This window comes from Daldinia decipiens (genome assembly GCF_022478715.1).
Source record: "Daldinia decipiens strain CBS 113046 unplaced genomic scaffold F4813scaffold_9, whole genome shotgun sequence".
Classification (NCBI taxonomy): Eukaryota; Fungi; Ascomycota; class Sordariomycetes; order Xylariales; family Hypoxylaceae; genus Daldinia; species Daldinia decipiens.
Genome location: NW_026054552.1, coordinates 524,535 through 544,935, shown reverse-complemented (window position 1 = coordinate 544,935; position 20,401 = coordinate 524,535). Strand labels below are relative to the sequence as shown.

At 46.4% G+C, this 20,401-nt stretch overlaps 7 protein-coding genes across 7 annotated transcripts; 4 read left to right on the top strand and 3 right to left on the bottom strand.

Moving 5' to 3' along the window:
* Position 1: 1 nt before the first annotated feature.
* On the bottom strand, positions 2-944 carry F4813DRAFT_387644 (alpha/beta-hydrolase; the record flags this gene model as incomplete). Its single annotated transcript, XM_049246578.1, has 3 exons — positions 2-364; positions 439-644; positions 719-944. The coding sequence occupies 3 exons, from the start codon at positions 942-944 to the stop codon at positions 2-4; spliced, it is 795 nt and encodes a 264-aa protein (XP_049101500.1).
* Positions 945-1,398: 454 nt separating this feature from the next.
* Positions 1,399-2,352, bottom strand: F4813DRAFT_353235 (uncharacterized protein). Its single transcript, XM_049242619.1, has 2 exons — positions 1,776-2,352; positions 1,399-1,611 (listed from the first exon to the last, which is right to left on the bottom strand). Exon 1 carries the CDS (start codon positions 2,047-2,049, stop codon positions 1,792-1,794), a length of 258 nt encoding a protein of 85 aa, XP_049101499.1. The 5' UTR covers positions 2,050-2,352; the 3' UTR covers positions 1,399-1,611; positions 1,776-1,791.
* A 1,950-nt stretch (positions 2,353-4,302) lies between these two features.
* Positions 4,303-7,284, top strand: F4813DRAFT_353233 (phosphatases II). Its single transcript, XM_049242618.1, has 3 exons — positions 4,303-5,470; positions 5,566-6,538; positions 6,595-7,284. Exons 1-3 carry the CDS (start codon positions 5,047-5,049, stop codon positions 6,596-6,598), a joined length of 1,401 nt encoding a protein of 466 aa, XP_049101498.1. The 5' UTR covers positions 4,303-5,046; the 3' UTR covers positions 6,599-7,284.
* Positions 7,285-8,308, top strand: F4813DRAFT_353231 (DUF427-domain-containing protein). Its single transcript, XM_049242617.1, has one exon. The coding sequence runs from the start codon at positions 7,423-7,425 to the stop codon at positions 8,233-8,235; it is 813 nt and encodes a 270-aa protein (XP_049101497.1). The 5' UTR covers positions 7,285-7,422; the 3' UTR covers positions 8,236-8,308.
* A 4,742-nt stretch (positions 8,309-13,050) lies between these two features.
* F4813DRAFT_335968 (uncharacterized protein) lies at positions 13,051-13,588 on the top strand. The gene has a single exon (XM_049241196.1). It carries the CDS (start codon positions 13,169-13,171, stop codon positions 13,445-13,447), a length of 279 nt encoding a protein of 92 aa, XP_049101496.1. The 5' UTR covers positions 13,051-13,168; the 3' UTR covers positions 13,448-13,588.
* Positions 13,589-15,430: 1,842 nt separating this feature from the next.
* Positions 15,431-17,272, top strand: F4813DRAFT_335936 (vesicle coat protein). The gene has a single exon (XM_049241195.1). The coding sequence runs from the start codon at positions 15,514-15,516 to the stop codon at positions 17,149-17,151; it is 1,638 nt and encodes a 545-aa protein (XP_049101495.1). The 5' UTR covers positions 15,431-15,513; the 3' UTR covers positions 17,152-17,272.
* A 634-nt stretch (positions 17,273-17,906) lies between these two features.
* On the bottom strand, positions 17,907-19,886 carry F4813DRAFT_353218 (26S protease regulatory subunit 6B). Its single transcript, XM_049242616.1, has 3 exons — positions 19,416-19,886; positions 19,243-19,341; positions 17,907-19,157 (listed from the first exon to the last, which is right to left on the bottom strand). Exons 1-3 carry the CDS (start codon positions 19,610-19,612, stop codon positions 18,188-18,190), a joined length of 1,266 nt encoding a protein of 421 aa, XP_049101494.1. The 5' UTR covers positions 19,613-19,886; the 3' UTR covers positions 17,907-18,187.
* Between the last annotated feature and the right edge of the window lie 515 nt (positions 19,887-20,401).

Sequence of the window (20,401 nt, the reverse complement as noted above, 5' to 3'; positions counted from 1 at the left end):
CCTACTTGTTTTCACCCTTTGCTGCCGCATTCACAATCCAGTTTATCACTTCCTGCGGCTTGGTGAAATTAGGACAGTGACCTGCCTGCAGAGACGTGACATCGACCTTGTTCCCACTCTCTCTCTCAATCAACTCGATCCAGTCTCTCTGATACTTGGGGGGGAGAAGGGCGTCCTCCTCACACAACAAGTACGACACTGGGAGATCCTTGTAGCCGGGGTGTGTCAACTCAGTAGCAAAACTAGCAGATGAGTGGGTTTGGAAATTTCCAACGGTTGCTTCTCTTTCCTTCGCGTCAGGGAGGTCTGAGACTATTAGTGTAGCGGCGGCAGGTAGATCGACGTAATCCATCCAACCTTGTTCCTGTTATGATGGCATTAGATGGTGGCGAACGAATAAGCAGCAGGAAAGATTAAAGAGACGGAAACGTAACTAACATCAGTTTTAAATTCGATCCGATTTTCGCTAGGGATTTCTGCGAGAAGACTTTGCGAGGAGCGTCCTACAGGCGGTACCAATGATGATATGTAGGCAAGCCTGACAATTCCGCCCCTTTTACCTTGACTCTGCCTCTCTTTCTTCGTGAGTCCCTTGGTGCTCTCAGCAGCTGGCACACCTCCGTAGGAATGGGCGATTAGAACGACTGCAGCATGTAGCGTTAATATTTTGCCTTGGCTATCTATATGAATCGGGATTTAGGAGCTCTATGATGCTTACCGTCCTTCCCTTCGTCCGCAAGTTTGGATACCTGCTTGGCGACAAAGGCAGCATCATCGTACATGGTCGGCAGCTTTTCTGGTCTTGGCCCAGCCCTCCAGCCAATACTTGGATAATGTAAAGCTTTAATATCATAGCCTTTTGCCGCAATGGCATCGACGATATCATTGTATACCTCGGGTGGCGCGAACGAACCGCCGACGATCAATATTGTGGGCTTAGACATATTGAAGTGTAAGTGTGAGTTAAGTTCAACGTTTGATTTATATCTTGCCTTGTCACAAAGAATTCTTAGGGTAGTGTAATTAAACATATACCTGTGTGATCCGGACTCATGGCTTTATACTATATTTTCAGTTGCGTACATCATAAACTCACCCCTGGATTCTCGGGTAGTTTTTACTAATAACTATGATATCTCAGCTCCAGTTGCCAGCTCCCCGAAGAGTACCTGGGTATGTAATAACACGTAATTTGACAATGAAATTTAGTGATTACAAATTAAGCTTTGGCCCAATTCGTCTGTAAAATCGGAAAGACACATGCGCCGCCATCTTGCCCGGATCCGTTCCCGCAGTAACATCACGTCGATACTTCCCGACCCATTTGTGTACCTACGTACCTGCTTATAAATTGCCTATGTATGTACCCATTGCTTGGAAAAAGCTAAGCTCAAATGTCGGAAACACCGAAAATATCTCCAGTTGGCGTCAGCCCAAAGGTATCCACAAATCGCAACTATTACTTATGGCTCAAACAGAAGCAATTTGATGTATAAATACTGAACTATCATGAGATCCGATGTATCTGTCGATCGAGAGAGTACCGATATCGCTAAGAGACCAAGAAATGAAGAGCAGAAATCAATATTATAGATAATCTAATATACCTATGTAAGTAAAGGTGTCATCGTAACGATCTTTCTTGTGAAATGATCTCGAAGGAAGCAAATGCAAAGCTACTAAACTAGGTATTATATCTAATGCACTACAACTTACAGCTGTATGCTACCCTGTAATTCATTAGGATAGCTAGTTAGGCTCTTATCTAAATGTCGCTCCCAGAAATTCGATTTAGGCTGACTTTGGAGCAGAGTCATGAGAGGGAGTATTCGGAATCTCTGACTCAATTGGCTCGGCCCATCTCACAGTTTTAGGATTCTCGCTGCGTGGCTGATTCTCAGAGCTGCTGACAGAATTAAAGTCTGTGTTTGTATAGTTGGTATTATTCGTGCTGTTTGTGTCTTTTGGCGTGGGTGTGGTGCTTCGTGTCGCTAGGTAATTTATCGCAACGTCTAAGTCGCTATCGGGACTATTGTCTTGGGAGGACATATTGAAATCGTTGTTCTGCGAGTTGTATCGGGACAAATTTCTTTCATGGTGAATAAGGGGGAATTTTTTTCTGGGGTTTGAAGGAAAGCCAAACTGGGGGTTCTCTATGTGTTTAAGTAGTCTTGTAAATAAACTTACCTACGCATAGATTTCACGTTGCCTAGTTAGCTGAGTGTATGTGATGGAATAATGTAGCTTATGTAGATAGCCTAGGTTACCTTATGCCTATTTCATGGCTTTCTGAATCAGTATATATGCAGATGTAACGGTCGTCTGACTCAGAGGGAATGAATGAAGACAGCCTTGACACATATCATAGGAATCTAGTTATACGGGTTTACTTATTAACGAGTTTCACTTCAGAAGAAATTGCCCAAATCAGGTGTAACTACGCTGTTTGAAACTCTTATCTTTTTGAAGTAATGGTATCACCCTGCTTGTATTACGTATAATAGTGAAGCAACAGCCGTTCGTCACCGTCACATTATAATGACCACGTTAAGCTGAAAAAGAGGTCGTAAATAGGATAATACAAGGATTAGGAGACAATTGTTTAGGCAAGACTAATATATGTATTTCTCTCAACTATATAACAAGTTAATTATTCAAAATAAGTCTTATAAGACTAGACCTATTGAGAAGTCTAGTACATTATAGTCTCCTAAAAAGTCAATTAATCCACATAACCATAAAGAAATTAGAGTAGAATCAAAGTTGAATTATATAGATGCTTTATATATTTCCGGTATCATTTTAATTATTAAAGATATAAGTTACACGCTTGAGTATTTCCAAATATACCTCATTCATTCGGAATTAATAGCACTAGCTGCGATAATGTGGGCATTTCCCTCTTTTTGCCAATTATACCATTTTCTCCCTTTCCTCTTAGAGGCCCATTTCAGAATTCCTTAATTATACTATGGCCTCGCCAGTTTCATATATTGCTAAGTTAGTACCAGAGATTCTATTAGAAATCTTTAAATGGCTTGCTAAGCATAACAGTGCGACGCTTGTTCCCTTTATCCTATGTTGCAGAAAATGGCGGCCTCTAGCCCATGGATTACAATGTTAAAGCCCATAGCTATATCAATGGTAGTAGACTTTCCTTTTCCATATACTGGCTCAAGTGAAATCTCTTCTATTATAAACAAGCCTAGAGAAGACACAAGATTGGGTGTCATCACCAGATATTTTAGAGACGTTAGCTGAGGGTAACACCTGGATAGAGACCACTACTGGGACCCGCCCACCAATGATCATGCTACAAGAGAACCAGGACACGCATGAGGCACTAGCCAGAATACTGTTTTAATAGCGCAATCGCATCACTTGTATGTTATGGATAAACGAGGATGAGACAGGTGAAAAATTACTTCCGGAGGGGCCGGGAGAATTGATGCAGCAGTGGGATTTAAACGAAATAACACCAAGTGGTCGGACGAGGGACGTACACACATATTCACCCATGTTTCAAGCATAACCTAATTCAGAAAAATATGCTCTAGTTGGGTGAGCTTATATACTATGTAGTAACAACTACTGAAACGATCGACTCTCGTTTCTACACTACCAATAGCTCACTTCGCAACAACCCCTTTTATTCACCTATGCTCCTGGTACTCGGACTGAAATAAATGGATAGGGATATTAAATATACCTATGTATCATAAGGAGATTAAACTCTACATTATAAGCTACCACTCAAGGTACCCAATAATGATTGCCAGTAAATAGTCCCAAGAATATGATGTTTGTAGTTTGTAGGGCTAAGCTCAGGCCATCTTTATGTAAGCGCTCTGTTGTTTGCTTGTTTAAGTACAAAGTCACGTACTAATCTGTAACTCTCCCAAAACGTCATCCTTTCAATCCTACAAGTTGGAATGATTCATAGCCAAACCAAATACCTACGTAAGGTATGCTAAATATAATTGCCAGACTGATCCGTTACCATTTTCACATTTTCACATTCTCGCTGAAACATGATAGGCCTCAGGTGTGGGTACGCTGAACAACTGATAACTTCCTTCTAAGGTTTCTGTAGTTAGAGACTACCTAGCCTAAAGTTGTCGTGTTCGTGGGGCAACCCTAGCCCATTCGTTGTCCGTTAATGCTTAAATCGTCGCACCGTTGCACCATTGTACTATGTACCTATGTACAATACCATTGTAAACTGCTGCACCGGTACGTACCCGTGCCCTATAATACATCCCCGCTATAAAATAAAAAAAGAATCCACCTCAGCTGGTTAGGCACATGTGAACTGTAAACTGTGAACTGTGAACCGACCGTGACTTCCAGATCATTCACTGTTTCTTATTGTTATGCGGTACCGATTGTACGATTGTACTACCTGACCATCTGGCATCCGAGACCTGCCAATGGCGACCCACATTCTTATTTAATTCCCCTGCTACGCTGCCTCCCCCCCATCCTTGCCGTCTTCCCAATCCAGGTTGACGGTATTCTCTAACTACCAGGTAATTATTGGAAGCAACACCGAAAATAACCTCAGTTCTCTTCTCTTTACTTCTTCATTTCCTTTTTTCCTTTTAACTTATTATCCACAAAACCAACGCTTCATTCCAAGTTACCCATGACCGAGGTAGTCTTGCCTTGATCCTTACTGGTAACTTAATATAACCTCTTCTTCTTCTTCTTCTTGTTCTTTTTTCCCCACTACGTACTTCTACTTCGTAGGCCTAGCCTCGCACCACATCGCATCTCATTGCCTCGCCTTGCCTCATTGGAATTTCACATCAACTACCACGTGCCAATTACTTCAAGCTCGTGGACAAGCTCCGCCTCTTCCTCCTCTTTAATTGACTATTCGCCCCCTCTAAAGTTCTGTCAGGGAAAGGCTACATTGCATTGGTCCCCTCACTCTCACAACCAGCCGTTGCGAAGTCTACGTGGCCCTCACTACTCCACCATCGTCTTTCCGTCGTCATTCTCGCTACCGTTTTATACCATTTTTCTACGGGTCGTCCAACCATAATGGACTCGATATCCTCGCGTTTCCGGCGCACTAAGAGGGCTTCTCCTACGACTCCCCCCGCTGGAATTCTATCTGGATCACCTCCCGACAAATCATCGTCGGAAAGCAAGCTTGGCCCTGTGGGCTGCCGTGAACCACCGCCGACCTTGACCATTCCAACTAACCATGCTTCTCGCAATGATCTACCTTCAAAATCGCCTTTTCGTCGAGGCTTCCATTTTCGACATTCGCATAAGCGCGCCCGATCTCCCACTCCGGCTTCGTTACCTATGCCTGCTTCACCCGCCGTAGCTAGTCAGGATAGCGCAGTCGAACTTGGAAGATCAACACCAACTAGCGCTGTTGAAGACAAAAGTGAGAAGGAAATGATCAAGGAAACCCCCAAGCCCAGGATTCCAGCTTTCCTAAATCAGTCCCAACAAGGTATGTCTATACCACGCTGAAAGCGCAACCTTCTGTTTGTATCTGTTTATAGTATTGAAGTATTGAGATGCTAATAATCCCTACTCTAATCACAGATATCGAGGCTAAGTTCCACGATCTTAACTGGACAGAGCGTTTTCGTCTCCAGGAATCCTTGCATAACCCATCCCCAAATTTCAGATTTGCACGCGTTACGACGCCCGAGACTAAGATCCTCGACCGGTACGCGAATATCCAACCATGGGCCAACAACCGCGTCAAGCTACAGGTGCCAGACGGTCAGCTCGATTATATCAATGCGTCGCCTATTACTCTCCGTTCCCTCCTAGATCCTCAGACCAAGCCACCGCATCGTTACATCGCTATGCAAGGACCTAAATCCGGGACTATGGATCACGTTTGGCGAATGGTAGTGGAGCAGCTACAAAGCCCAGCTGTAATTGTGATGCTGACCGAGACACACGAGGGTGGGATGGAGAAGTGCTACCCATATTTTCCTCGTTTCGTCGAGGAAGAGCCATGGATAATAGGCGAGGACGACGAATTCGGAGACGGTTTCCACGCCGAGATCAAGTGTGTCGATATCGAAGAGCACGCGAACGGTGCAATTGAGGTTCGAAAGCTCAGCATTCACGTTGAGGACCGAGAGGACGATATGATTGTATGGCACCTTCTTTACCGCAAGTGGCCCGACTTCGGTGTCCCAGCTCTTGAGGACATTGACAGCTTCTTCGAGCTCATGCGTCTTTCACGAGAGAAGAATGCGAGCGAAGACAATCCACGAATAATTCACTGCTCGGCAGGTGTAGGAAGAAGCGGAACATTCATGGCCCTTGAGCATCTCATGCGAGAGATAGATTCGGGCGATGTGGATCGTCTTGAGATGAATGCCACCAGGGGTGGGGAGGATATTGTCTATAAGACGGTCGACGCGCTCAGGGAGCAGCGCAAGCAGATGGTCCAGGCTGAGTCCCAGTACCTATTCATTTATCAGGTGCTGCGCAAGCTCTGGCTAGACAAGCATGGGCTTACCGAGCAGGATATCCGGGAGGAGCCCGCAGCTAAGAGGTTGGAGGTTGATTTCGACCCTTTTCTTGATGATTGAAGAAGTTAACATGGTGAAGATGAACCGCGGCGGTATTCGTATCGTATCATTCACCGTTTTGTACGGCATCGCGATGGCGTTAAGAGGGGATACATTTGGGTTTCGGCACTTCTCTTCACCCATCAGATTTTTATATTACACTATGGTCTAGCATAACGGGCACAGGATCATAGGAAGGCATACCGGGTGTATTGGAAGTATCATGCATGGAGAGGCGTCCCTAACATCAACGGCACACGAGAGGATATTAGGGAATTGGGCCGTCTTTTAGTAGCAAGTAAAGGTATGCATAGGAGGGAAAGCTTCTACAAGGCCTCTGGATTCGGGAGACATTGTCATTTGAGAGATACCCTTTATATTAAACTAGCTGATATCAGATAGTCGCCGCATTGGTTTGTACAATTTGCGGGTTTAGGACGGATTCAGTGTGGCCATCGTTGGTTTTTAGAGGCACAGATTGTGGCGTACAACCGCAAGAGGGGGTTACACGGCGCAAGTCTCTCACGTCCTCAGATAATGATACATCATGAAGGCCACAACCTATCATGCAGGTTCATGATGTCAGGGCATCGAAAGCCATATATCTAGTTGAACTTGTACCTGGGGTAGCTACCCCGCCTTGACTGATACCAATCAATCATCAACAGTCAAATAACCAAGACGTACGTTAGGTTAGTACGGTGGTTAAAAAAGTAATAATAATCAAGAAATAAACCATAAACCCTAAATTGTATTGTCCAAACTTTGCTGAGGTGACATGAGAGCTCTTGTTTAAATTTGTGATATTGGACCTTCTGTTAACTATATTATATTATCATTAAGGAAAATAAGAAAACCGGGTTCCAACATGGCAACCTCACACGCGAAATCAGATCTCCTCAAGCTTGGGAAGACGTTACTGGAAAACGGCCCCGTTAAGACCCTTGCCACATCCCGCCGGATACGGATCCTGTTTAACAACGTGTACGTGGCCGACACGACGTCAGCGCTCTATGTCTGGGAGCATGAATACTACCCGTACTATTACCTACCAGTAGAGTCGTTTACACACGGCCTGCATACCTGTTTGCCCAGCAACGATGATCCTCAGTACTGGACAGCAGCACTTCGTGTTGGGGCCCGGACAACGGACCGGATCCTCGTCTTCGGGGACGCGCTAAGTCCATCCTGTAAGCCGCTGGAAAGAACGGTGCGGGTCGAGTTCGCGGCCGCGGATGTCTGGTTCGAGGAGGACGTCCCGATCTACGTGCATCCGAAAGACCCGTTCCGACGGGTCGACGTGCTGCATTCTTCACGGGCCTTGGAGATCCGCGTCGACGGACACGTGGTCGCGCAGACGAGCTCTTCGTATCATCTGCACGAGACGGGGCTGCCGTGCCGGTTCTACGTGCCGGCGACGGCGGTGGCGCGGGATAGGCTGAGGGAGAGCGGGACTACGACTGCTTGTCCGTATAAGGGCGTGGCGAGCTATTATCACGTAACCCTTAAAGGTGACGAAGGGGGGGAACGGGTGTACGGGGACCTGGTCTGGTATTATAAGACCCCGACGCTTGAGTGTGCGGGTATTGCGGGGTGCTTGTGCTTCTACCACGAGAAGGACGGGGTTGAGGTTAGGCTTGATGGAAACGTGTTACAGCGGCCAAAGACTCGTTGGTCGTGAAAGTGTTTCTGGATATTTTGGATTTATAGTTAATATAGCGTAATTTTAATCTATCAAGAATATCAAAATATAGGGCGTAAAAAGACGAAGAGTGTTGCAAAACGAATAGATTACCCAACTTGCGCTTGGATATCCTGAATGGAAACCCCTTATGAGGATAGCATCCTTTAATTATGTAGACGGTGATGTAACTTACACTAAGTTTACTTATTCTCGGTGTATCGATAGTTGCTTTGAGACTAAGAAGTAGTTAGTAGGCAATAATAGTATAAGCTTAGCTAGTATATTCTCTATTCTCTAGATAAAAGTGCATTCAAGTAGATAATTAGGGCGGAGAGAGTTTAATGATATTATAAGAGGATATTATAAGAGTTTGGTATAACTTTAGAGATTGAAGCAAGTTTAATAAAATTGAGCTTAATGTGTAGTTACTATACAAACAACCAGCCTATAAACAATTCATTTTCTAATGGCTATATAACACGTTTACGTGAAGCGTTATCTCTGAATTAGCAAACAACGATTAAGGTTTAACAAAGTGTTTTACTATAAAATCCATTTCCATGGATATCAAAGTCTCTTAATAGCCGTAGAGACTATGTGACGGAAGCTATTAGTGATATCTAGTATAGCATATGGAGTGTGAGCAAGATTTCGTTCTAATTAGATCCCGCCTTTATCCGCCTTTAGAGACACCTATGCAGTAGAAGAGAAAGAGTCAAGGCCAATTCATCAAAAGCCTTGGACAAAACCGAGACCGGCCTTGTTTACGTCTTAACCGGTGAACTTTCAAACTACTCCATTCCCCAAACTCCTGCTCGGAGCACTTCGCCCGCCATACTATATTGGTGTTGGTTTTTTTTATATGCGAACTGGACAACAAAGAAGATGACGAGGCCTTGGCATGTAATCAAATAGATGCTCAACTAGGAGGTTATGGAAACGGAACGTACGGTAGGAAGATCGCAACTAATTACTTGATATAGATCCATGGATCGATTTAAGCATAGAGAAAAAAAAGGAAATGTGATTCCCTAGTGATCATACCTGGTTGGAGACGATCGTATCTAAGCAAAGTTTGGAACTGTAACATTGCTGAGACTAGGTAAATACCTGGTATCGAGACCTAGGAAAGAACTATAAATTGAACATCAGTTATTTATGCTTAGGCGTCATCTGAGAGTTGCATAAAAAGCTAAACATGTTCTAGTCAGGAACAATGTTCCTAATTCGTCATGCCATGTCCTAATAAGGACGGGAGTATATTATTTGTCGTAATTTGATACGTAATTATGCCTTTATCAGTTCGTGTAATGAGGTCGATATTCTCCTCTATTGGGCCGACGTGAGCGACACAGTACATGGGTGCTTCCGAATCCGTTATTCCATAGGGCAGGGTTTTGTTTAGGCTAAAAGGTAAGAAACAGCAAGGAATCCAGTAGGTGTTCGAGGCCTCCATTCGAAGCAACGTTAACGATGCGACGATCCGAATAGGGGCGACGTCATTGGATGAGGTCGCGGAGCCGGGTCTAATAAGAATGGTTCATCGGATCTTCATATGAGTCTGAGAATCGTGGGCCGAATATCAAAGCGGGCGGAGATCGCGGGACAAAGAGCCGAGTCGGCTGAGGTTGATCGTTCAGGGGGACTGAACAAACGGCCCGGAGAAAGGAATCCCAAAAACCTGGAATAGAAGGTGTCTCTTTTAATGAAACTCGAAAATCACCCCATCTTTAGCAAGTGATGGGCGATGGGCAATGAGTGATGAGTGATGACAGGAGCTTACCTATGCTTAGACGTGGAGTGCTGACACGGGAGACGTGCATAGACGAATGCATCGTGCCGCAGTGCAATTTAGACTCGTGGTATAACTCTTTGTATACGGACGTAAAGTCAGATGTCATCGGATTCCCTCTGCGCCTAGCCGGGGACGAACGAGAGGTCATACGGAGCGGAACGGCTCGCGATGCAAGTCAGTCGTGTACTACGTAAGCATTCAATAGGAACTCGGCGGGAGTACACAGTGGAAAATAAGCAATCCTCAAATGAGAAACAAGCATATGGTTCTCTGAAACCCTACCTTCCGGACGTGATGGTTACATTCTGTCCCGTCTCCGCACGTGTGCGCCGCTTGACGTACCCCGGACCACGCAATGGCGGGACGACTGGGTCGTGATCAGACGAACTCGAGGCAAAGGTGATTAACCGAGTCGAAGACATTGCAAACCTACCTAATCTCAAGTATGAGGTTGTATTACTGTCTAACGGACCCTTAGAGTTGTAGCGACGAACCGGCTATTTTGTATGTATTAGATGCAATGCGCCTAGTAGCACCCAAATTTAAGGCTCTCTGGGTTCAGCGGTTCGGTCAGGGCTGTATGCAAGAAAGACAGCGTTACGAGATTGGTAACCCCGGATCCTTGAGGGGCCATACGCCGATCTGGGAACGCACGGCCACGCCCACCCGGCCAAGTGACATTGACAATCAAAGAGTAGCGTCGGGCTTCTTATCACTCACGCCATCGAGACCGGTGAACGGGTCGTTGTGGAGATACGGGAAACGGAAAACGCCTCAAACATTATACACTAACCTGGCTTGCTGGCTGAATCCTATGATACTCAAAGGAGCAGTGGGAACGCCAGACCAATAGAAAGAAGTTGATTAGTTAATAAATAATTAAGTTATTAACCTAGGATAAGTTTGTTCGTTTGCTTGAAAGATAACAGTAGGTATTCTAAGCGGAGTAGAAATACTCCCTGGGACCTAGGACCTTGCTTAGCGTTACTATTTTCTTTTTTTTATTAGGTGGGGAGTATGAAATCACATGGATGTGGCTGGGAGATGAGAGCAACAAAAAGGAAGAGAGAGATCGAAAAACGGAGGAATTGATTGATTATGAGTAGGCTGCATGGCATTCCCGAACGTTCCGAGAGCTAGAATCAGCCGAGCTATTGGTTGCGATGGAATACATACCTATATAGGTAGCTAAAGGTGGAAATGAGGATTTCTAGGTGTGGTGTACCTGTTCGCGTATGACAGAGCGTATGGTAGTAGTAGTAATAACGGTAGTTGAGATCTCTCTAAGCTGCATAGATAATTAATTGGCCATATGCTGCCGAATATAGAAAGCTGGAAGCATGTGAAGAGACTGACATGCATGGACCTATGTATGTAGGTGTATGTAGGTGTCCACCTAGGCTGCTGGGCAGGAGACTCGCTTATTAAATTAGCTGGAGTCTAGACGGAAGTGATGTAATGATAGTAGAAGCCAAGGAGCATGATGATAGCTCGTTTCTGTAATATCCCGCTGGAATGCATATAATATAACTATCTAAACTCGTACGTGTGCTTACATAGTACGAGTTGCGCGTGTAATCGTGGGACGACAGCTGAGCCATCAGTTCTGTGTAAAGTAGTTCGGAAACTCTTACCAAGTTTGCCTATGCTTCACACTTGGGGTGCTGACATCTATGGGTGTCTTACCTTGAGATAGAGGATCTTTTCCGATTCGCCAAACATGTTTGATGGTTTTCCTGAGATAAGAATATGTAAGAATATGTATCTAACTACGATCCCTATATGATCGCGTTCTTGGGGTAAACTCCGAGTAGTAGTACCTAGGGGAATATCTGTAATATTCTCCAACCGTGATCCGGAGTTGTTTGTTTAATTTTCCTCTTTCAGGGGTTTGACAGTTGACTTTGACTCCGAATTCCCTGTCGTGGACAGGGCGTTGCTCCGACACAACGCTCCCCGGATTCTACCATACCTAACCTAGGTAGTTAGGATTTGGGCTAGTTAGGTGTGTATAATTCTGGTATAGTTAGTAGAGTATTCGTTTTCGTTCTGTTGGTGCTCTTCCTGGATTTCAGATGTACTGGGTATGTAGGAGATGATATCCGACTACTGGGATGAATTAGCCAATTATATCCAATGGTTATAATCTTGGTGGATACTAGTGATGCGACACCCGATGATATTCCCTGTGTCTGTAATTTTGTCTAGGTAGGTAGGTAGTGTAGAATATCTACATGTGAGCCTTTTTTCGTCTAGGCCTCGTCTTGGAAATACCCGGCTCTTGTTAGCATATGAATCATATTGATAGGTAAGTATGTTGTATGTTATATAATAATTCTCTTCCGTCCGATCGTTCTGCATGGTAGGTGTTGGAACTGATCACTCAGCTCGAGTTTACCTTCTTCACATGCTCTTTACATATGGTCATTTCGAGTCAGGCTTTCGAGTTTCAACTTGTCGGTAAAATCCTTTGCCCCCCCATTTTATTAAAGTATCTTTGTCGTGCCAAGAGCTCAGAGTTCGACCGAGATCTGTCCCGGCTCGTCCAAACGCGATCGGCAAACTTGAACCGCACATGTAATACCTGAGTGGTCGTAAATACGATCCAGACAGCAAGCTAGTTCTCCAACAAATACATAGCTAATGGCTAATGGCCAATAGCTAGTTCGACGGCTGGGTTGAATTGCATCGCTGAGAGTCCATCGGGGGAGAATAACAACCCGATCCGTGGTACGATAAAAGCAAGGCGAAGGAATAATTGTCCCCTTCTGAAATTTAATTGTCGCACCCCCGGCCTAGGCCGACACGCGACAAGTGGGTCGAAGAACTGGTTAATAATAGGTGAGCACCATCTCGTCGGTGTAGGTACCATAGGTACATGGCAGCCCCGCATATGCATACTATGACCACTAGTTCCTAGCTGGGACTAGTACTGCATGCTATTCTAGTGGTTCTTCTAGAAGACCACCCCTACCGGCTAGACCATCCCCGTTTAACGTGAACTAGGGCACAGAACGAATCTTCCCTCCGCAACCAAAGGACCCAAGACCCGGCAGTACCACGTCGTAGTGGACATCCTAGCTGGCTAGCTTGGCTTAGGTTCGGTTTCTGGAGCGGCGGTAATGGTAGTAGTACATGATTAAAAAGGCAGACGACCCCATTGGCGACACATCCGAGCGAGGACTGACCTCACGAACTGCTATTGTTACTATTATTGCAGTCTGTAGTTGTTTGTTTGGCTGTTTGTTTGTCGTTGCCAGGTTTTTAAGAAACTATATCAAAATACCCAAGTACCTCACTTTTTTTTTTTTTTGGTGTACTCTTGACCTTCCAACTGGACCTACCTTTTTTTTTTATAGAGAAGATCAGAAAAAAAAAGGGAAAGTGAGGGGCAGTAGGGTCCTTCTAAGTTAAGGCTCAATACCTTATTCTTGTCGTCTTACCTCACTTAGGAAATTACATACCAATAAGCGGTTTCCTCAACTCAAATTTACAAGCAAAGAAAGGGAAAATACATACGTCTTCAAACCTACCTTTGCCCTATAGCATCAAAGTACGTACCACGTTCCTACCTTTCCTACAATCTCCTGCCTTCACTTACTTGACTCGATTTTCTTTAATGTTAGAATAATCCAAATTCTTCTCCCCCCCCCTTCCCCCCACTCTAGGAATTTTCTTTACTGACAACAACCTTTTTGTGTGCCTCCAGTTCAGCTCGTCACAATCTGCTACTATTGGAGCTTTTATCGAATATCGTGTCCGCACATGACCTCCTCCCCAACGTACTTCTTCATCTGGATCGCACAAGTTGGAGGTCAGCTTCGCAGCTGTTAGCGCTATTTCTTTTCCCGCCAATCCGTGGAAAGCTTCCTTTGTGACGGTCCTGTCTAATTAACCAACCAGAACGAAACACAAGGATCGATATTGCAGGACTAAGAGCAGGACTAAAAGCCGATTGGTGATATTTCTGCTGTGTTCTGTAATCCTGTGCCGCATTTACTCGGATTGTCGCTTGTGATTGACTGTACATATACACGCATACACGATAGCGAGCACAAGGGCTCATTTCGCAGTTCGGACTTCGCATCGATTTTCAGCAACTGGATAAACACCGACGCAGCCGCGGATGCAGACGCGGGCAAAGGACATCCGGACCCAGTGTTGTTGATCAGAGCAACTTGTCAAGCTGTCCTGTATCCACTTCCTATCGTCTCATCCATGATATAATACTTTTGACTATTATACCAAAAGTCCCCTGCTTGGCTGGCTTGGATAGGCGAGAAGTACCAGGGCAGGACGCAGGACGCGGGACGCGCGTGGGAGGGAGATTGGGATATTTGGGGGTCACTTTTGTTGGTACAGGTTGCCTGCCACTGGCTGCCACTGGCTGCTTGGTCGCTTTTACTGGTCCCTTTTACTGGCCGCTTTCACTGGTCCCTGTTGGAAATCGAATCAATCGAATCGAACAACCCCGCTGTGTGACGCTCCACAGGCCTCTGCGACCTCTTGTTGTGTTGGAGAAACGTCATGACGTCTATAGTAAGTACATCCGTCATTCTCCCTACATTCTCTACATACTTTATACCCTGTACTTTTTATTTTTATTTTTATATTTTAATAGTTTTCCCAGCTCTACCTTATACCTTGCCTTATACCTTATATCTTATGTCTCATCAGCCCAACTATGCAACTCTGAGCTTTCATAATCGTGTCACGCGTCATACCTTATTTCTCACTCTTTAATATTTCCTGTCCATCAATTTCAACTTTTGTGCACCCAGAGGGCCAGAGGGCCAGATATAGCCCATCCACACTACCTTGGCTTCTCGGGACCGCTCTGATTTATTTCTTTGGATATGTGTGTTCCACACCTTTTGCTTTTACATGCCACACATCTTCCTGTCTTTTAATGTTCTGGTCGAATTTCTTCACCGCCTCCTTGCCCGTCCAGACCACCCCAGAAGCCTCGTGTCCCCCCACACTATCGTCTCGTCAGCCCCCTTAGCCCCGGGCCTTACTTGCTTTGAATGCTTATGTTAGACGGTCCCCCTATTCCCACCACGACGGCACGGAGCGAAGCGATGTTGCGCTACGCCCCAGGTCAGCCAAGTGTCGAGCTTGATTGGTATGGGTGCCATGATTGTCGCAGATGCCCAAGTCCCAAGTCCCAAGTGTTGCCAGCTTGGAATTTGGACTTGGCATATTTAGCCCCTTGCGCGACAGTGACGTTTTGGCTCTCCAAGTGTAGTCCCTCAAAACTCCTAACTCCTTCCTATTTATCTCCTAATACTTACTCATCTCCTACCCTCCCCTAACCCCAGACCGACTCCTGTCAAATTTGACCCCCACTTCCTGTTCAGCTTTATTACTGTTAGCTTGAACTCTGTGACTACTTGAATTGCCTTTGTGATCTTTTCTCGAGATGCTGTTTTAGCACGTGTATTTCACCAAGTCTATCCTCTGCAATATTGTGCCCGACCATGACTGTTTCTCCGAAGCCAGCAATATTGCCTCTGCTAACTCACATCCAGCTATGCCTGGCGCATTACTGCGACCTACATGGACCAACACCTCTCATGGTCACTGAAGGCCTGCCTGTACCATGCAGACAATGCTGTGACGATACTACTGAGCCAACGCGACCGCAAACCAGTGCTGCAAGTCATGGCCAACAGACGACCGTTACTGATACTTTGCGAAAGATGACGCTTGGATCCCCACGTAGCTCATCTACCCCTGTGACTGATCAAGAAGCCCAGGCACATCGCGCATCGATACTTCGAACGTCAAAACTAGGTCCTGGTACTACTGTTCAGGCCGTCATGCCAGCACCTCTCACCACAGCCTCGACCGTTCAGACACCACCGCAAAGTCCCCGACATGCGCCAGAAAACTTCCCTGAGACGAATGGCAAAGGGGGTTCACGCCGCGACTCAAGTTTTCGTCGAACCTATGATGATTACGTTACGAAACGAGCGAACCCTTGTGACAACTGTGCCTTGACTCTTCCTAAGCGGCAAAACTCAAAAACTGGAAAGGGGGAGAAAGCAAGTACTACAACAGATTCCAAATCTGATCAACGTGGTCCTGTATTGCGGACGCGCGCTCCATACGCACGTGTCTATGGAGGCAGCAGCAGCGAGTTTAGCCCGCCAAACTCAAATCCGCATTCCTCGTATACTTCTGATACAGAGGAGGATGTTTTACCTAAAGACAGTGGCAAGCATTCAAACTTGCAGCGTCGGCCTACTACCTCAACTTCGCATTCAAGCGTATCGTCTAAATCTAGTGTGACACAACATACACACTACCTAGATTACACATCGACTCATGAGCCAGTAGTCCCTACTACTTACTCCATAGTTCGAGCCTCTTGTCTGCGAACGCTCTCCTTTGAAACTCTCCCTCGGCGGCCCGATACTACACAGCAAGGTTCATCACTCTCGTCGCCACTGCCGCCTCAATTTACATCGCCGCCGATGAATCATGCCCCAGGCTACATCACGGCACCGAATCCCCAATCTGCTGCTAATGGCGGCCCGATCTTCTTTGGTGATCCTTTAGCGGGCTATACAACGGCATACATATTTCGCATTCCCGATATGCATGCTCGCGGCCGCAAGAGAGTCTATGCGTTTCTGGCGCTTAGTACGCACCGTGAACGACTCGCCATGAAGACCTTTAGCTTTATATCAGCCGCATTCCGAGATTTGGCCAACTGGATTCAAGAATTGGCCGAGGCCGAAGCCGAGAGAGAGCGCGATCGAGAGGAAGCCAGTAGTCCAATTGCAGCAATCAATGCGGCGTATAGCCGAGGTGGATTTGGTGGCGATGGCCCGCGTGATAGCGGCATAGGGCTAAACCTTGGAGGCGGGTTCAGTGTAGCGAACCTAGACCGCGATCGCGAAAGAGACAGGACCAACGACTCGAGCAGCTTCCTGACTGGTGGTGGCCGCAGCGGTTTAATGCAACGCATGGGCGGGTCTATGGGGCCCGGTGGATTTGCACCCAAAGCCCGCGGGCTCGCAGAGCTCGTAGGCCTCCCCGACTTCTTCATTGAGCTGCATTCGCGTTTCGTGCAGCTCTTGCTAGAGCTGGGCGTTGTGCTTTCCTCTTGAACCTCGTCAACCTCGAATGATATGACATGAGCAACTGATTCATAGCGATATTCGATTTGCTATTCTGCGAGCGGCTAAAGCAACACAGTTTAACGCGTCCGAGTGCGGAGATGAAGACGTAATGACGGAGGATATACCTGAGTTGTTGAGTTAACCGTGAATACCCCAGCAAGCTTCCTTGTGTTGCAAACCACCCCCTCCAAGAAATTGGTTACGGTGACTCTCAACGAACTCCTTGACTTCTATGATACCCACGCTTCAAGTTGAAGTAATTGATCTTGCGCTGGTTGGCGCTCGTCTTTTTTTTTTGTTGTTGCCTTTCTTAAGGATGATACCCTTTCTGTATTACTACTTGTCGACTTCATTATTGTTTTGCGTTTCCGATATGGTTCTACGCTTGAGGGTACACCGTTCTTGGCCGTTCTTGTTGTGCGGTATGGCATGGCGTGACATGTAAAACGGCGTATAAAAGAAAAGGTCGGATAATGCATGCGGAGGGAAACCCAAATCCCCTAGAGGACAAGTAGACGGATGAGCTCAGGCGGCTCGGACAAATGATTGGACGATATTGAGGATATGAGGGGAGAAGGAGGATGTAACAGGCATCAATTGTAATACATACCATGATACGAAAAGATGATTCTTGAGCGTTACGGGCACTTCTGTGCGTTTTATCGAGCGGGTTAGGGGAGCATTTATAGATAAAGACGGACTACGGTTAGACAAACAAGAGTGTTACTATTGCAATGTTATGAACACGTCTTCGAGCTTCGTGAAACTCCCTACTGGAACTGGAAAACTGGTATAGCGAAGGGAAGCACGTAATTAGTTTGTTTAGTCGTATTGCTATGATAGTGTTACACCTGGCCAACCCCATCACGTCACGGCTTCTAGGGGCAGCCTCTATTTGCACGGAATTCGTATCGCAAGACCAGAGCGTATCCGGCGCAGATAAAGGTGCGGATTCTCGTATTTCTTACTCGGCTTCCACTCTCCCAAGAACTCAGGGCAAACCACGTCACTAAGCCTTTCCCGTCTATTTGTAGAAGTCGAACTTATTCTCATCACTTGTTCCTTTGACTTGACTGGAGTAGGCGTCTTCAAGGTCGGACTGGATGATATTGTAGCGGTTCTTGCGGACGGCACGGAGACCGGCCTCTTGCATGATAGCAGCAATGACGGCGCCGCTAAGGGGATCGTTGCGGACGATAAGACTGTCTAGATCGACTTCGGGAGCGAGGCTCATTTTGCTAGCAATAGTACCGAAGATAAGACGGCGCTCGCGGCGATCACGCAAGCTGGGGAATTCGATCTTCCGATCGAGACGACCGGGTCGCAAGAGCGCAGGATCCAGGGTATCGGCACGGTTCGTGGCCATAATGACCTTGACGTTGGAAGTTTGATCAAACCCGTCCATCTGGTTGAGCAGCTCTAGCAGGATACGTTGGACCTCACGGTCGGCTCCGGTCTGGGCGTCGAAACGTTTGGTGGCGATGGCGTCGATCTCGTCGATGAAGATTATGGCGGGTGAGTTCTCGCGGGCCATGCGGAAGACATCACGGACCATACGGGGACCCTCACCTAGGTACTTCTGGACGAACTCGGAGCCAACGACTCGGATAAAGTTGGCAGTTGTGGAGTTCGCGACAGCCTTGACAAGCATAGTCTTTCCCGTACCGGGGGGCCCGTAAAGTAGGACACCGCGCGGAGGGTCGATACCGATCTGCTTGTAGAGGTCGAAGTGGGTTAAGGGTAACTCGACGGCTTCGCGGATCTCTTGCTTCTGCATGTCGAGGCCACCGACGTCAGCGTACGTCACGTCCGGCTTCTCATCGGCACCAAGCATGGCGATAGAGGAGTCGGCCTCCGGGGGTAGGATATCGACAAGGGCATTAGAGTGCCGGTGAAGGGCGACGGAGGACGAGGGCTTGAGCTTCTCGCGGTCGAGGGTGGATAGGATCCGGACGACATAGTTGGATCCCGTGCTAGACTGGACTATTCCGGTACTAGTGGTAATGTTAGACCTTTCCGCTGTAATTTATATTTGACGATCGAGTCAAGCTATTATGTTAGCTATTGTATTGGACTTACTTCTGGTCAATGGCCTCCATAAATTGACCAATAACTAGCGGCACACTCTGAATTCTCTTGATTTCCTCCTGTGCCCGGACGAGCTCGCGCTTTAAGCTCCTGCGTAGATTTCCCGTTAGAACCTGCGTCCTATTACAATAATAGATGGTTGGCGTCTCCCACTCTTGTCTTACCTTTGCTCATCCTTGATGTATTCCTCCTGTAACTGGATATATTCCAGGTGCCCTTGTAGCTTTTTTAATACTGCATATTCATCTCCTCCCTGCGCAGGTATTCCCTCAATGCTCTCGACGTTCGGGATGGTTGACGGGATAGGCTTGTTATATGGTGCCACGCTATTAGCTGGGTTTTCTACTAAAACGTCACCCATAATTGCGACGCCGACGGTGGGATTAGCGGAATGTGAAATTGAAAGTGAGTCGTAGATTCTGGCTAGTCCGAGGATTTGTCGTCGGGATGTGTCTGGTGTTGATGTGGAGAATTGATGGATGATGATGGTGATGGATAATTATCGAGTTTGGAGAGTTGAGGTTACGTTAGTGAGCACAAGCTATGTACAGCTTCTAAGATCCAGGTGCCGACGCCAGCCTTGCAGCCTTGAGAGAGAGGAAGTTACTAAGTATATGTGGGACATTGCCAAGAATGTAAATGCAGCTAATCCAGCCTGGGAAAGTATAGGATTAATAGCTTTTCCGCCTTCCCTTAGCCCCACTATCCGGCACTGAGTTTCGGCTGATTGGCTCTTCACTCCCTAGCACCTGCAAATCCAAGGCGAACATTCAATGTTCCCCATATTAGAGGTCAGTTTTTGACCACTCATCTTGCAGCACAGCCTGCAAAGCCTGCAAAGCCTACTGAAGATCAGCTTCCGGCATCGCCCGACTAAAACTAGCGCTTAACCTAGATCTAGGTAATCCATCGACGCTGATATTCGTATGTAACCTAGGTATGTATAGGTATATTATATATCTACAGCTTACATGGTAACAAAAACAAAGAGCACTGTAAGAAGCAGGTTCTTACTTTGTGATAATGTGATAATTCAACGAAAGGGGTTTACTCATTGTGATTTTATCTCAAATGTACCTAATAGTTATAACGTTATGACAACCTGAATGGTTTAACATTCTTAGATGTTGGGCCAAAGGAGCTATGAAGG